At 36.4% G+C, this 16,527-nt stretch overlaps 3 protein-coding genes across 3 annotated transcripts; all 3 read left to right on the top strand.

The window, feature by feature from the left end:
* Positions 1-843: 843 nt before the first annotated feature.
* LOC125252937 (proteinase-activated receptor 1-like) lies at positions 844-2,981 on the top strand. The gene has a single exon (XM_048166616.1). It carries the CDS (start codon positions 918-920, stop codon positions 1,977-1,979), a length of 1,062 nt encoding a protein of 353 aa, XP_048022573.1. The 5' UTR covers positions 844-917; the 3' UTR covers positions 1,980-2,981.
* Positions 2,982-7,120: 4,139 nt separating this feature from the next.
* Positions 7,121-9,768, top strand: f2rl1.1 (coagulation factor II (thrombin) receptor-like 1, tandem duplicate 1). Its single transcript, XM_048166613.1, has 2 exons — positions 7,121-7,407; positions 7,840-9,768. Exons 1-2 carry the CDS (start codon positions 7,341-7,343, stop codon positions 8,904-8,906), a joined length of 1,134 nt encoding a protein of 377 aa, XP_048022570.1. The 5' UTR covers positions 7,121-7,340; the 3' UTR covers positions 8,907-9,768.
* Positions 9,769-11,170: 1,402 nt separating this feature from the next.
* Positions 11,171-13,037, top strand: f2rl1.2 (coagulation factor II (thrombin) receptor-like 1, tandem duplicate 2). The gene is made up of 2 exons (XM_048166611.1): positions 11,171-11,413; positions 11,530-13,037. Exons 1-2 carry the CDS (start codon positions 11,338-11,340, stop codon positions 12,627-12,629), a joined length of 1,176 nt encoding a protein of 391 aa, XP_048022568.1. The 5' UTR covers positions 11,171-11,337; the 3' UTR covers positions 12,630-13,037.
* Positions 13,038-16,527: the final 3,490 nt, after the last annotated feature.

Here is a 16,527-nt window from a genome sequence, read left to right as displayed (position 1 = left end):
GAATACTTCTAAAACATTTATTAATCTTAGTAAATGTTAATTTCAACATTCACTAATACATTATTAAGATCAAAAGTTGTACATTAGTTAATTCACTGTGAACTAATATGAACATAAATGCTAATAAATGCTGTAATATATTGTTCATATATTGTTAGTTCATGTCATTTAGTGCATTAACTAATGTTAACAAATGAGACCTTTTTGTAAAGTGTTACCATATATTATTTTCAGTTGTTTTTTTTAACAGAAGTGCATATTATGACGTTTTTTTTTTTTTATCATACTTTCAGCCTGTATTTTCAGTATTTGCAGTAAAGTATTACAGTCTGTAATTTGCTCTACAGACCTAGTAAAATACTAAGTTCTGATATATTCCTATATATGAAAAGAAAAAAATTCACCATTTTGTAATGGTAAACAAATTGACAAGACACACCCATACTTCTCATCTCACTCTATTGAGGCTGAAGGCTTTGGTGATGTCACCACGTTAAACCATATCCTGTCCTTTTCACACAGAACAACTCACTCATTAGTGAAGAAGAACACCACTGTACGTCCACGTCCATCCATAGTTTAAGTTAAAGTTGTGAAATACTTTAGAGTTCGAATCTGACAGCTGATCTGAATTCATGGAGTACATAAATACATTTAATCAAACGTTCAGTGGATTAAATGGTAAGTACATCCGTGATCTCATGAGTGTCATGACTTTCACTTGTGTTTTGCTAATGCGATGAATTTCAATTTATGTACTGTATTAGGTAAAGTAGTGCAACAGAGAATGGATTTTTATTTTTTATTTTTTTATTTTTTGTCAGATGACAATTTTTTGTCAATTAAAGCACTGATTGTGTTGTGTTTTGAATACAGATTCTGGCTGTCCATTTGACTTCCTTAACCAAACAAATGAGATGTTTAACAGAAATAATAGTGCAGAGAAATACAATAACCAAACTATGCAATACTCTGAGAAACTGGCCATATCAAAGGAGGCAGTCATGCTATTTAAAGGCTTGATGGTCACACGCTTCATGCCCTCGTTCTACATCATTGTAATGCTCTTTAGTTTGCCACTGAACGCTTTGGCCTTGGTGACGTTCACCTGTAAGACTCGAGTGAAGAAACCAGCGGTGATCTACATGTCTCACCTGGCGTGTGTGGACCTGCTCTTCACCCTGCTGCTGCCTCTGAAGATCCACTACCAGCTGAACGCTTCAGATTGGGTGTTCGGTGAGGTGGCGTGCCGTGTACTCAGTGTAGCGTACTACTGCAACATCTACTGCTCCATACTGCTGATGATGTGCATAAGTGTGGACAGACTGCTGGCCGTGGTGTTTCCCGTCACCTCTCTAACCTGGAGGAGCCCAAGGAAAGCCACGTGCGTATGCGTGCTGGTCTGGCTGCTGGCGCTCGCTGGTATGGTGCCAACTCTCTTAGTGAGACAAACGGCCAATGTCAAGAATGTGGGGATCACCTGCTTTGATGTGCTGGAAAGACATGGCTTTTCATTGCAGTTTTACTTGTACTTTTTCACCATCATTCCCTGCATCTACTTCTTCCTGCCGCTGGTTGTCATCTTGGTGAGCTACTCTATCATCATATATGTGCTCTGTGTCAAACCTACTCATTTAACAACATCATCTTCTTCCCCACACAAGGAAAGAAGAGCTGTGATTATGGCTACTGCTGTGTTGATTGAGTTTGTAATCTGTTTTGCACCATCCAATGCCATCCTGTTGTACCGCTGTGTTTATTTAAATACTGGAGGAAACAAAGCAGTAGATACCTATGCTGCTTACCTGTTGGCTGTGTGTTTGGGGAGCTCAAGTGTTTTCCTGGACCCTCTGCTGTACTATTACGGCTCGTCTCAGTACAGACAGCAGATCAGCTCTGTGTTGTGGGGCAGGAAGGCAGAAAGAGCAAACCCTCAATTAAGCACAAACACACAGACACTTACCTTAGCTGCACTGTAAAATGAACTGGAACAAGACTTTACCATTTTATCATTGTTGTAATACATTATCTTCACACATCTATTCACACATATATAAACACATGATAGAGATGCCATGAAACCTGAAAAAATTAAATAATTAAATTAAATTAGACATTTAAAACAAAAATTACATTCTGAAAAGTTTTAATTATCAGAACAGAAAAGTACATTTTCTAAAAAAAATTCTTCATAAGAACAAAATCAACTCAAATAAAAAGCTGTACTTAAGCATTAAATGACTCTGGATATAACTTCAACATCATTATCATCGTCAGAGGTGAGGTTTGTCCTGCATTTAACAGATTCACCACAATGTATTCATTTGCCAGTATTAATCAATATATGGAGTGTATGTATTTAGTGGCTCTGCATGTGAGATGCATGTATAAAGTGCTGTATTATAATCTTTAACTACAACTACGTGCATACAGTAGGCTACATTTATAATATCATGCTGTGCTAATGAAGGATCTCTCTATCTATGAATTTATGTGATTCTGCAATAAAATAATCAATAAAAACTGTAATAAAGTTTGATTATTTCTTTTAAACATTTTTTTTAACATGACACAGAGAGGCTGTGATTAAGCAATCCTCTAGGTGGCGGTGTTTGGATCTGGATCCAACTCACATATTTACATATCCATTAAACCTACCCGCTTAAAGCGCGTGCTCCTGAAAGTGTGACACGTGCGAACAGCCAATCACACCGATCATGGAGAGCATCTGTCTGATTCACTTCTCGCGAGAGAGCCACGCAATTCACTACTCTTCTTAAGATTAAGAGATCGTTATGAAAAATGACAAAATGAAAAATTAAATGCATTTACAAAGCAGGAATAAACACTGCTGCTGCAGTTAATGTTTGAGAAGGCAAATGAAAGAAAATATCTGACTAACCAATGCATGTGAATCAAATATAAACGCAGTCTTTATCACAAAGACCTCAAAAGAATACATGTAAGCTTACCTGTTTTAAATTTATATATTAATGCATGTATTATATTTATTTTAATTTAAAAGCAAAGTTTAATATTGTAAATTAATATATGAATTATACCAAAAACTATAGAATAACACAAGATGTGTCACTCGTATTGTTTTGAATGGGAGAAAGTACAACGCGCAATATGGCAGAATAAGTCCCAGCTTCTAAATAAGAGCCAATCGGTGATTGGTAAAGTCATCGCGTCACTGCAGTGGCCATTAGAAGCTCCGGTTCCTATAGAAACAGTCAGATGCACGTTTCCTATAGGACTGCGCATAAGCTTGATCCAGCCTGACAAATAACGTTTTTTGTCATGATTTGAGCGTTTAGAAACAAAATTTATGAGACAGTTGTCAGATTTCATTGGTGATTTAAAATATGAAATTTAATCGAAAGCTTGGCAAACAGCTTTAGAGAATCTGATGTATCCCATTCACAGAGATAGGAGTTGCACTTGAATGCCCGAGAGGCATTTCTAAGATGGCCACCGAGTGAAATGACTTGTCTTAAAGGGACTTTGATTATCCATAATTATAATTCATATAATATAAATATAATAAATAATTAGCAGATGAACAAAAGATGAACAATTTTGTCTCTAAATTGTTTTCACTATAAAGTGATTCAATTTGGAGTGAGAGATACAGGAGGGGTGGCTTTATTGCATCAGATACAGGTCACTTTCCTCACAGCTGATTGGTCGAGTTTTGGTTTGCGATCTCAAACCCAGAATAAAACCTGCTCCGGAGCAGGTTAGTCGTGTAGCGTAAGTTACCATAGCAATGAAACCCGCTGAAAACCAATCCACCTTCATGAGCCCGAAAAAACAGAGTTTGCTCAAATTAATCTTGAACTTACCTGGGTAGAAACTGAATCCGGCTTTGTGCAACAGGCCACGGGATTTAGGACTTATGCTGCACTTTTGTTGATGAGAGTGAACATTTGTAGTCAAAGTAAGATACTATTTTCATGTATATCTGATTTGTCTTAATATGCAGATGAGGTGAATGTGCAGATCACTTTAGGAAGCCCCAAATCCCATCACACAATAATGGATCCTCAAAGAAACAGTTATAAGTGTAATTTATAGATCTGCACTTTACTGGCAACATCACTTACACATTCTGTAGAGATTTGTGTCCTAACCACATGCATCACTCCATAATTTGGAGAGTACAATGCTTCAGTCCGCAAAACCCTGCATTGTATATTCTCCTATTTATATATATACACTTTACAATAAGGTTTCAATTGTTAACATTAGTTAACTACATTATTTAACATTAACAGTGAACAATACTTCTAAAGCATTTATTAATCTTAGTAAATGTTAATTTCAGCATTTACTAATACATTATTACGATCAAAAGTTTTATTTGTTAACATTGGTTAATTCACTGTGAACTAATATGAACATGGATATTTTAACTAGAAATAACAAAGGCTAATTGTCACGTTTGAGTTTTGTTCATGTTTAGAGTCTGTGTTTTGTATTCTGTATCCCAGAAAGCAAGGTTAACTTAACGTCACCTTGAACTCTCGGTTGATTAACCCAAACCATGCTTACTCGAGGTATGCTGGTTACAAAAACGCGTTCAAGAGTAAATTCAGCCAAACCAGAATATGTTCCTGGTTAACACACAAGACATTCTCAACAAAGTGACGAATCAATGATTCACCATGTAAACAGACGCTAAGAAAAAGCGTGCCATTCTACTTCCTCCTTTTTTTGTTTAATGGCGATTTAGCCTACTTACTTAGCAGACATCGCCACCTATTTGGTGGTTGTGCAATCATTTTTTTCAATCTTTTTATTTAATTAGTAATCTTTATTCACTAAGAATAAGAATTATATTGTATGTTTGATGCTAATTATTTAATAAGATCACAAAAAGGAAAAAAATGCAGGAAATTCAATGCAGATGTGTGAGATGACGATAAGATAATATTAGAAATTAGAATTGAATAAACATTTAAATAATACCTTGTATTAATAGTGCTTTATAATATATATATATATATATATATATATATATATATATATATATATATATATATATATATATATATATATATATTATATTTTATAGTATAATTTTGTATATTATTTAACAAATTTATAACTATTTATAACATGCAGATTACCTCTTAAGCAATAACCTGGAGCTCTGGATGTTATGTTCTCAGGTTATGTTCAGAAAGTAAGTTGCTATGGCTACCTACATACCCTGAAAGTTACCTCCGTTTCTGGAACCGAAAGTTGAAGTTATCTGCTTACTTATTCTTAAACATACGGTATGTCACATAACCTGCTTTCTGGAATACCCCCCAGTTCATGTCTGAGAGGCTGTTTACACAACCAGCCATTTTGGCCATTTTGGCCAGTCATTTACATGACAACGGCGTTTTGGGTGCCTGAAAACGCAAACTTTTGAAAACGAGTTTCAAAGTGCAAGGTTTTGAAAACGGTCAATTAAGCATTAGGGAGATACAGCCTCAAGTCTATTTTCGCATGCACTACGCAAATTTGTTTCTGCATTTTACGAAAACTGCTTTACAAATCAACTTTAATTCCATAACTGAATTCCATGAAAATCGGAGCAACGGCCTAGGAGGAGTTAATAAAAGTAGGTTTTTCAGAAAATTCAAAATGATAGAAGAATGTTCATGACGAAAAATGACGTCATAGGGTGCAATTGAATCATCTTGAGCCAAAAAGAATTTTGTTTCTAGCCACTACGGTTCAAAACTTATTAGCATAAACCTTAGTGAAATTTTGGACAGGTAGTGGCACTATATGGATTGAGCTAGAGACTCCAAATTTGCTATGGTGACAGTTCCAACTGCTCTCTATCAGCGTGCCAAATTTTACAACTTTTTACCAAACGGTTCTATAGGCTGCCATAGACTCCCAGAGCGGAAGAATAATAAGAAGAAGAAGAACGCCAATGATTTTAATAGCTGCATACGCACCTTCAGTGCACTAATGAAAGCTGCACTTAAGCATTAAATGACTCTGGATATAATTATCATCTTCAGAGGTGAGGTCCATCCTGCATTTAACAGATTCACCACAATGTATTCATTTGCCGGTTTTAATCAATATATGAACTGTATGCATTTAGTGGCTCTGCATGTGAGATGCATGTATAGATTACTGTAGCCTATTATATTCTTTAACTACAAATATATGCATATGGTAGGCTAGATTTATGCTGTGCTAATGAAGGATCTATCTATCTATCTATCTATCTATCTATCTATCTATCTATCTATCTATCTATCTATCTATCTATCTATCTTTGAATTTGATAACACTTGATCGTTTCTTTCTTTTAAACATTTTTAACATGACACAGAGGCTGTGATTAAGTAATCCTCTAGGTGGCGGTGTTTATCCATATGTCTACCCAATGTATACACCACAACTGGCAAACTACATATGCTGTATTTAATGCTGTCTAGATCAAGTAACCAAAATACTAAAATACCCCAAACAATGACTAGTCCATTGTTATTTACATTCAAAAGCCTCTTACACATTTTGAAGGTGGTACTAAATTAATTAAATCGTAGCCTATAATTGTATGCGTAGAAACAATGCTGTGTAGCATTTTTGCAGAAACCAAGGTTAACGAGGGTGATAGAAACTATATCTATAGATATTTTGACTGCTGTAACAATAGGTCTATCAAGTGATTCATTGTAAGGAATTCACTTACCCTACCTTCTTAGTAGACTGTCATCACTTCTACTACTGATACTAGGCCTACATAAATTCTTAATAATCTTTGAACTGTGGAAGTAACGTACTAGCCTACTTTACGTTATGTTTTTAAAGATTTCTGGCGAGCGTACTGTGTGAGGAGAAAAGAAGTAATCGCTCAGTTGGTTAACTTTCTGTGTAGCTACTCGACTTAGTGAGACTTGTTCGTCGTTTTAATCACCTCAGCAGCTGACGGCGCGGATGTTTTTCTTTTTTTTTTTTAACGGTATCGCCTCATAGCCTCATATGACACAGCGGAATGCTAGTTCCCATCATAGACTGTAAAAAAGGTTCCCATTCATAAAGGGGAAGAGCGAATTTGGTTTTGTTTTCATGTACACTGGAATTATGCATTTGCAGCATGTAACTGAGGAAATATATAGATAATATTTAAAACTGCCCACATAATACCTATGTAAATGCATTACTTGTGTGAACTCGTGAAGGGCGTATCCCAGCAGGTCATATGACTGTGTTTGACGGAGCTCCGCACCTGTCTATAAAGAGCTGATTCTGTTGACATTCAGGACGAAAACAGTCAAGCTCAACTAATTACAGTCGTTCCAGTCAATTTCGCAGGAATAATGGCTCTCCGATTGATCTGGATTTACGCTGTGCTTCTGTTAGACAGCGTGAACGTGTCTAGTCAAAGTAAGAATTTGTTTTCTTGTTTAAATTGTCAGAGAATTGTCTCAGCCCAACCCAATACATTCATATTGCCTACGAAAACGTTTTATTTGATTATTTCCTATTGAGAACCACTTATAAATGTTACAAATGTAAAGGGTTATACTGAGATTTACTTTTTGATTTGTCTAAAAATAATAATTATATAAATATATTTTTATAATATAAAATAAAAAGGACCATGCAGTTAGGTATTTGATTTCACATTGTTTAAACCTGCCTCAAAGTATATGCCTGAGGTTTATAATGTATGTTTTCTGTTGCAATATTTAGCCTTTGCTATGAGTAATAATAGTGTTGAACACAACAGTCATTTTGTTCCTTTACAGTAGACAGATTTCATAACTTACATGCTGATGCAGACTGTAATGAGTATCTATCTGTCTATCTATCTAGATTCTAACTTGGACAGAGGCTTTACTGGTGTTGAAACTAAGGAGGGTGTTGCGGTGACAGACACTGCTCTTGATGTACTGAACAGCAAGCTCACCCAGATCTTCTTCCCAGTGGTCTACATCATCGTCTTCATTGTGGGCCTGCCGGCCAACGCTATGGCCATCTGGGTGTTCCTCTTTAGGACGAAGAAGAAACATCCCTCATCCATTTTCATGGCCAACCTTGCACTGGCGGACCTGTTGTTCGTAATCTGGATTCCTCTTAAGATTGCATACCATTTTAACGGGAATCACTGGATCTTCGGCGAAGCCATGTGCAAAGTGCTGGTGGGCTTTTTCTATGGGAACATGTATTGTTCAACTGCTTTCATTATGTGTATTAGTGTCCAGAGGTATTGGGCCATAGTACATCCTCTTTCCCAGCAGAAAAGGAACAACAAATTGGCGGCGGGTGTGTCTGTGTGTGTGTGGCTGGTTGTGTGGGTTATTACGGTACCTCTCTATCTTTATGACCAGACTGTGAAGGTCACCAACCTTGATATTGTCACCTGCCATGATGTCACACGTCCTAGCCAATCACGCTACCCTTCTATCTACTTCCTGATTATGGGAGTTGTGGGATTCGTAGTTCCCTGCATAGTATGTGTAGTGGCGAATGTGCAGATGCTGCGTTCCTTGAAGAGCTCGATGACAGATGCTACCATCGTTCAGAAGCGGAGGAAGGCTGTCATCCTCATCGTCACAGTGCTGGTGATGTTCTTGGTGTGTTTCACCCCCAGTAACATCATGGTTATGGTGCATTACTCCTTGCTCTTTGCCGGAGTACAGGAAAGCGGTTACGGCTTCTACATTACCACGCTATGCCTGGCCAGCCTGAACAGCTGCGTCGACCCCTTTGTATATTATTTCATCTCAGATGAGTTCAGAGAACATGTCAGAAACACATTTCGTTGTCGCAGCGAGCGCACTGCACAGCGGATGCGAGTTTCCTTCAGTGCACTGAAGTATTCGAAGAAAAACAGTACCTACACGTCAGACTCTGGAAACACGCAGAGTACTTCCTACTAAGAATGATGTTCGACAACTATAAACTGTTTTTAAAATCTGTGATATGCTCTACAATACCTCTTGAATACTATAGGAGCTCTTGTTATTTTATTATAAAATGTTGTAACGGCTGGAGGGACAAGCTTCTGAAACATGCACTGAGTTAATATGTAAACTAAATGAAATTTTGCCCATATCTAAAATCTTAGGCTCTTAAAAGGAAACCCAAATGGGTTTCAAACCAGCATTTCTTGGAACTCCAAATTGGCCTCCTGTTTGATGACATAGTCACCATAGAGATGTTGAAGTGTTTGCCATTGTGTCACAAGATACAGGTTGCCTTAAGTTGAGATTGGAGGCCTGGAATTTTGTGCTTTTTGTTTTGTCTGTCTGTGTTAATGGGATTTCTCAGAATCTTCTCTGAAATGACCTTTAATCCAGTTCTGTGAAAGTAGAGTAGTTGACTGAATGACTGAAGCTGTATTAGATTTTGAGCACCTGTTACAGAAACCATTTTGCATTTATTCCTATTTACATACTGTAGACGCGTGTAGAAGGAGCACCGAAAGACTGTGTTCTGCCAATCACACCATAAGCGACCAATTTTAGATGTGTGAATGTATAACCAGCAGGAATAACCTCATTTTGATTTGCTCTAAAGCACTAAATGCTGAAGTGGTAGCACCATTCACCATGCATGATTGTGTAGACAATGTTTTCTTGTAGACATTTTCCTGTCTCTTGCACACTCATGCCCCCACTTGATTTCAAAGCACATTTATGGTTTAATGTTGTGATGAGTGTATTTTGTATTTGTTTTTGGGTTTTTTTAAAGAGTTGTCTGAATGTATTTATCAATAAATTTGTCTTTCCATGTTCCTTATGATTTGCTCTGTATGCGTTGATCTTGTCCTCTAAACAAGACAGACAGGAGGTAGAATATGGCCAAAGTCCACAGATCAACTTTTTATTTGACGAGTCAAATCATAAATTCTGTTTGCAGTTGTTTGACACACACACCGGTTCATTGCCCTTTTTAATATTTACCTTTCATTGATTTTTGAGACAGAAAAAGCAAGATATAAGCACAAAAATTTTTTTTTGAATAAACCATTCAAAGAAATTATATTAGTAATGGTGTTTGAACATAAGATAGAGAATAAAGCACAATTACCTAAAATGACAAAACTACAAAAATCCAGAGCCTCTGTGACCTTGATGAAATCATAGTTGGTGAAATATGGAGAAAAAAAGGACCTTCAGGATAAAGGATTTATTGCTATATATATATATCTGATGTATCAGTTGTGCAACTTTATCAAAGAGGTATAGCCATTTTATTTTTTTAAATGTCAGTAGTGTTTGTCTCATATTTATAATGATTTTCTGAAGATTAATATATTGTTTTGAGTTATGTTCAGTGTTATTTTAGTATTTATTTATATATAAGTTATAAGTTTATATGCTTTCATATCCTTTCAAGTTTTTGTTTTGATTTCTATTAGGTTTTTTAAATTATTTCCTTATAGGTTTATTTTTATTTCTGATTTTTTTTAGTAGTATTAGGCTAGTTAAGTTAACCAATTAAGTTAAACTTAATCAATTAGTTGACAAGGCAACATTTCTAAGTTTCAGGTTTTCTTTTAATATTTATGTTTTATTTTATTTTATTTCAGCTTTATTTCAATTTAATTGTTTTTTGAAATTTAATTGTCTACACTTTAGTTTTGGTTTTAGGTAACAATTAACAATGCACCTTGTGATCTGAGAACAAGGTAGTGATAATGTAATGTCATTTTGATCAAATAAAGATAACCATACTGTGACTCTATTGTGTATTGACTCTTACTGTATTGTGTATTGTTGCCCTTTATTGTGTAGCCTATATACTCTTATTTTAATGTCTTTGTATTTTATTGTTTATTATGCCCTTCTGCCCCATCGTTCTTCAGAGGAATGAACAATATAAGAATTTCATTTTCCTATAACGTACCGATGACAATAAAGAATATCTTGAATCTTGAAAGAATATGTTGTTAAGAATGTTGCTCTCTAAGTTAGGCTATACTTAAAAAAAAACGAATGGCACGAAAATACCCTTTAAACAGTACTATTAGTGTTGATACAGAAAAATGAATGGTTTCGATATGACCCATATACCGTCTCAGTCTCTCTCCTCCCACGCGCAAGCTCATGTTGTTGATTTTTCATCAAGAAGATCAAATCTCGAAACTCACGCGCTTACAGGATCTGACCGAAATGCGTCATGCGTGTGACGTCACGCAGGTAAGGAAACTCGACGCGCTTTGATTACTTAGAGAGTTAAGGTGTGTCCTTCATTCTTTCAGGTCGACTAAAAACATTTCGCGGAGAGGAAACGCTCATACACCGCTTCAAGAGACAGACTGCTATTCAACTTAGGAAATAACTAAAAGTTTGAGAAACAAGGATTATGGCTGTCACTGCGACTTGCCGGATCTTGTTTTTTTCCGTATTTATGTTTTTTGCGTCGGCGGAGGCAGTGACAGGTGAGTCGCTTTAAACTCGCTTTAAATTCGTCCGTATTTTGAATTTACTTGTTTTTCTGATGCACTTTTGTTTGTAATTCACTCTTTTAAATATGAATCAATGTGTTTTGTTTCAGCTAAAGGCAAAGGACGAGGTTTACCTGTCGTGCTGGATCCAGATACAGGCAAATTATTCACTGAGCAGGTCGTCACAGATACACTAAAGAGCAGTCTCACAACCGTCTTCCTGCCAATTATTTACATAATCGTTTTTGCATTGGGGTTGCCAAGCAATGCAATGGCGATATGGGTCTTGCTGTTCAGGTCAAAGAAACTTCACCCTGCTGCCATTTACATGGGAAACTTGGCGCTGGCTGACCTAATGTTTGTTATCTGGACGCCTCTCAAGATCGCTTACCATTTAAAAGGAAATAATTGGACTTTCGGAGAAGGGATGTGCAAAGTGTTGGTGGGTTTCTTCTACGGCAACATGTATTGCTCCATCCTCTTCATCACTTGTTTAAGCGTCCAGCGGTACTGGGTCTGCGCTCACCCGCTCTCCCAGCAGAGGAAAAACAACAAGTTTGCTATCATCGTGTCAGTGTGTATCTGGATCTTCATTGGGGTCAGCACTACACCTTTGTACCTCGACAAGCAAACAGTTGAACTCTCAGACCTCAACATCACCACCTGCCATGATGTCAACGTTATCAGTCGGGAGAACTTCCTGTCGGGCAACATGTTCCTGGACGTTCAGCTGCCCTATTACTATTTCATGGTGATGGCAGGTCTTGTGTTCTTCATCCCAATGTTGATCATCATAGCGGCTTACATTCTTCTCCTTCGCTCGCTTGGGAACTCTACAATCGAGGGCAGTGCCGGAAAAAGCCGCCAACGAGCTGTGGTCCTCATTGTCACTGTGCTCATAACGTTCCTGGTCTGCTTCATCCCCAGTAATGTGATGTTGGTGGTGCACTATTCTCTACTGCGAAAAGGTTTGTTCAATAACGGCTACGGCTTCTACATCACCACGCTGTGCCTGGCCAGCCTCAACAGCTGCTTGGACCCTTTCATCTACTATTATGTCTCAGAAGAGTTCAGGGAGCACGTCAAAAACACGCTGCTGTGCCGCAGCAGTCGCACGGTGGAGAGGATGAGGGTGTCTTTCAGATCGATGAAGTACTCTAAAAGCACCAACACGTATACTTCCAGCAAAACGGAGAGCAGCACCTGTTGAGAGCAGATGGACATGGACCATGATGGACAAGCGTTTGTGTATTGAGTGGCAGCACTGTGGATTTTACTTTACATTCATGCTCCGTGTTTCTTCACTGAATAACATTGAAACTGTCAGAAACCACATGAAGCTGGTTGTGAAGATATTTTTTCAACTGTGAGACCTTTGTAAACCCAAAGCTGAAGGAGCCACAAAGAGTTTGAACCTGATTCTGCATCACATGACTGCAATGTTCAGTCTAAAGCTCAGGGCCGTAAAGCCAAAGCAGATTCGTAAAACTTGAAGAGAAGCATCCGAGCCAGGTTTTTCTGTTGTTACATTTGATGTTGTATAGATGGGCCAGGCGAAATGATATTTAATGTGAATTTGTCAGCCCGTGATGGATTAAATATATGCTTTAAAATTTAAGTATGTTTTAACTTTGTCTTTTATTTTTTTCTACTGCATCAAACCTGATTAGCAACAATCTTTAGTTAGTCAAAATGAATATATTTTTTTTATACCTCAGTGTATTATATAGCCATAATTAGGTCAGCCGCTATACTTGTGTGTGTGTGTGTGTGATGCACATTTGAATGTTATGTTCCTAAATTCATACATACATTTTTAACAGTTTAAAACAAAACGGCTGTATCTCTGGTACCAAACCTTTATTATATCTATAAAGGGAACCAAACTCTAGAATTCCGTGTTATGTGTCATATCTCAGGTGGAAAAAAAAAAGTACATTTCTATAATATACTTAAAGTGCTCTATTTTCGTGCACTAGTTTTGTACTTAATATACTAAAAATTCTTCTTTAGTACTTCTTAAGAACATCTAAGTGTACTTGTAATTGTGCTATTTTGAGACAGTATGAAATATGAACTAAAAGTTGCTTTTAATATACTATCTCTGTATTTAAAAAATGTATTTATAAACTACTTATAGTATGTTTGAACCCATAGTGTACTACAAGTGGTAGCTAAATATATTTTTTAAATACAGAGATAGTATATTAAAAGCACATTTGAGTTCTTATTTCATACTGTCTCAAAATAGCACAGTTGAGTACACTTAGATGTTCTTAAGATGATCTTAAGAAGTACTAAAGAAGGATTTTTAGTGTATTAAGTACAAAATTAGTGTGCGAAAATAGAACACTTTAAATGCATTATAAAAGTGTACTTTTTTCACCTGGGATCATATATATCACAATCCTTTTTTTAAAATCATACATCACTGTACCTCTTCCCAGAAAATGTAGCTATTAAAACATGTATCCCGCTATACCCCTCTAGGCAACATGCCTTTTTAAATAAATGTTTTGCTTTGAGATGAATTGTTCATTTCCTATGAATAATTGAATCGTTTTCTATAACTGTGTTCCTTAGTCACCTGTGGAGTATGTCTATAGGTGAGTCATATATTGTTGCTAGAAACTGACAAATGTCATCATCACAAACTATGAAACTTGCCGACAACATGACATAAGACTTCATGAAGGTATCTTTGAGGCTACAAAATGTTAATGTTCAATTGGTTGAACACTTTTAGTAACTGTTTTGGGGAGACAAAATTGCTTTGGATAAAACATCACCTAATTACAGGTAAAACCATTTACACAATGATACACAAATTAGTTAATGAATAACTAATAACTATAATAACACTTTTAAATGTGCAGGTCTATGCAGTTTTGATTATGATCATGTTTCATATCGAAAAATCTCTCTATGATGGCACGTCTCACTGTATCTGTGAAACTGCTGCTCTTGTGAATTCACTGCTCCTTTGATTAGAGATAGTACAACTGTCCACTCCCTGGTTTAGCAAATATTTAGCATTCCACTAACAATTCTGTCTGTGTCTACAGAAACCCTCTAAACCTGTTCAACTAGCTATAGTCTTTTAACTGAACTTGACTTGAATTCAGGTTTGTACTGTTTTTTTTAAGGGGGGGGGAGTGACTTTTTGGACAAAACAACTTAAATAGAATTTATTTTTTTAAAGATTTTTTTCTTTCTTTTTACATTTTCATCATCTACCAGGTGAAATGTATGAGTCAAATTTCTTAAAAAAAATTCTAGCACACTTCTGCTCAGCAAGCAGTTATTACTTATTAATTTCTGCACTTCATGCAAGTGAAGCCAGCTACTATAATGAATACTGATTAACTACTTTATTGGCTTGAGTTGACTTCTACTTATAAAAGCCCATTTATAGTAAAAAAAAAAAAAAAAAGTTCACAATTTATTTCTTTTCATTGTAAATTTAATGTACTGTTCAAAGGTTTGGGGACGGTAAGATTTTTACGGTCACCAAGGCAGCATTTATGTGACCAGAAATACAGTAAAAAACAGTAATATTATGAAATGAAAATTATTTCAAATAACGTATTTATTGTGAGATATTTTTAAAATGTAATTTATTCCTGTGATTAAAGCTGATTTTTTAACATCATTACTCCAGTCTTCAGTGTCACATAATCCCTCAGATATCATTTTAATATGTTGATTTGCTGCTCAAGATACATTTATGATTTTTATCTTTGTTGAAAAAAGTTGTGCTACATTTTTTTCAGGATTCTTTGATAAATATAAAGTTCCAAATACATCATTATTTTGGAATAGAAATCTTTTGTAACATTATAAATGTGTTTTCTGTCGCTTTTGATTAATTTAATGCATCCTTTCTGAATAAAAGTATTCTTTTTTTTTTTCAAAAAACATTTTACTGTCCCCAAACTTTTGAATGTTATGTCTTATATGATATCTTACAATGACTTTATATCTCACAAATGTCATTTTGTTTCCCCTTATTGTGACTTTATATCTTTTAATGCAAATGTAACAGAGCTTAGCGTAAATGAGTACACCCCCTTTGAAAAGTAACAATATCTCAATGAACACAAAAACAATTTCCAAAATGTTGACAAGACTAAGTTTAATATAACATCTGTTTAACTTATAACATGAAAGTAAGGTCAATAATATAACTTTGATTACACATTTTTCAGTTTTGCTCAAATTAGGGTGATGCAAAAATGAGTACACCCCACAACAAAAACTACTACATCTAGTAGTTTGTATGGCCTCCATGATTTTTAATGACAGCACCAAATCTTCTAGGAATGGAATGAACAAGTTGGCGACATTTTGCAACATCTATCTTTTTCCATTCTTCAAGAATGACCTCTTTTAGAGACTGGATGCTGGATGGAGAGTGATGCTCAACTTCAGAATTCCCCATAGGTGTTCGATTGGGTTCAGATCAGGAGCCACTGAATCACTTTCACCCTGTTCTTCTTCAGAAATCCAACAGTGGCCTTAGATGTATGTTTAGGATCATTGCATGTTGGAAAAGTGCATTACAACCAAGGGCACGGAGTGATGGTAGCATCTTCTCTTTCAGAATAGAGCAGTACATCTGTGAATTCATGATGCCATCAATGAAATGCAGCTCCCCGACACCAGCAGCACTCATGCAGCCCCACATAAGGACTCTGCCACCACCATGTTTCACTGTAGGCACCATGCATTTTTCTTTGTATTCCTCACCTTTGCAGCGCCATTTGAAGCCATCACTTCCAAAAACATTTATCTTGGTCTTATCACTCCAGAGTATAGAGTCTCTAGCAACCGCATAGCAACACCCTAGCAACCGCCCGAGTACCCTAGCAACCGCATAGCAACACCTTAGCAACCGCCCGAGTACCCTAGCAACCGCATAGCAACACCCTAGCAACCACCCCGAGTACCCTAGCAACCGCATAGCAACACCTTAGCAACCACCCCGAGTACCCTAGCAACCGCATAGCAACACCCTAGCAACCACCCCGAGTACTTTATCTGTCTATCTATTAAAACTCATTCAAACTTATGAACTCAAACTCATCAAATCTATCTATCTACTAAAA

The sequence above is a fragment of the Megalobrama amblycephala genome, linkage group LG18, assembly GCF_018812025.1.
Source record: "Megalobrama amblycephala isolate DHTTF-2021 linkage group LG18, ASM1881202v1, whole genome shotgun sequence".
Classification (NCBI taxonomy): domain Eukaryota; kingdom Metazoa; phylum Chordata; class Actinopteri; order Cypriniformes; family Xenocyprididae; genus Megalobrama; species Megalobrama amblycephala.
This window is presented reverse-complemented; position numbering and strand designations above follow the sequence as displayed.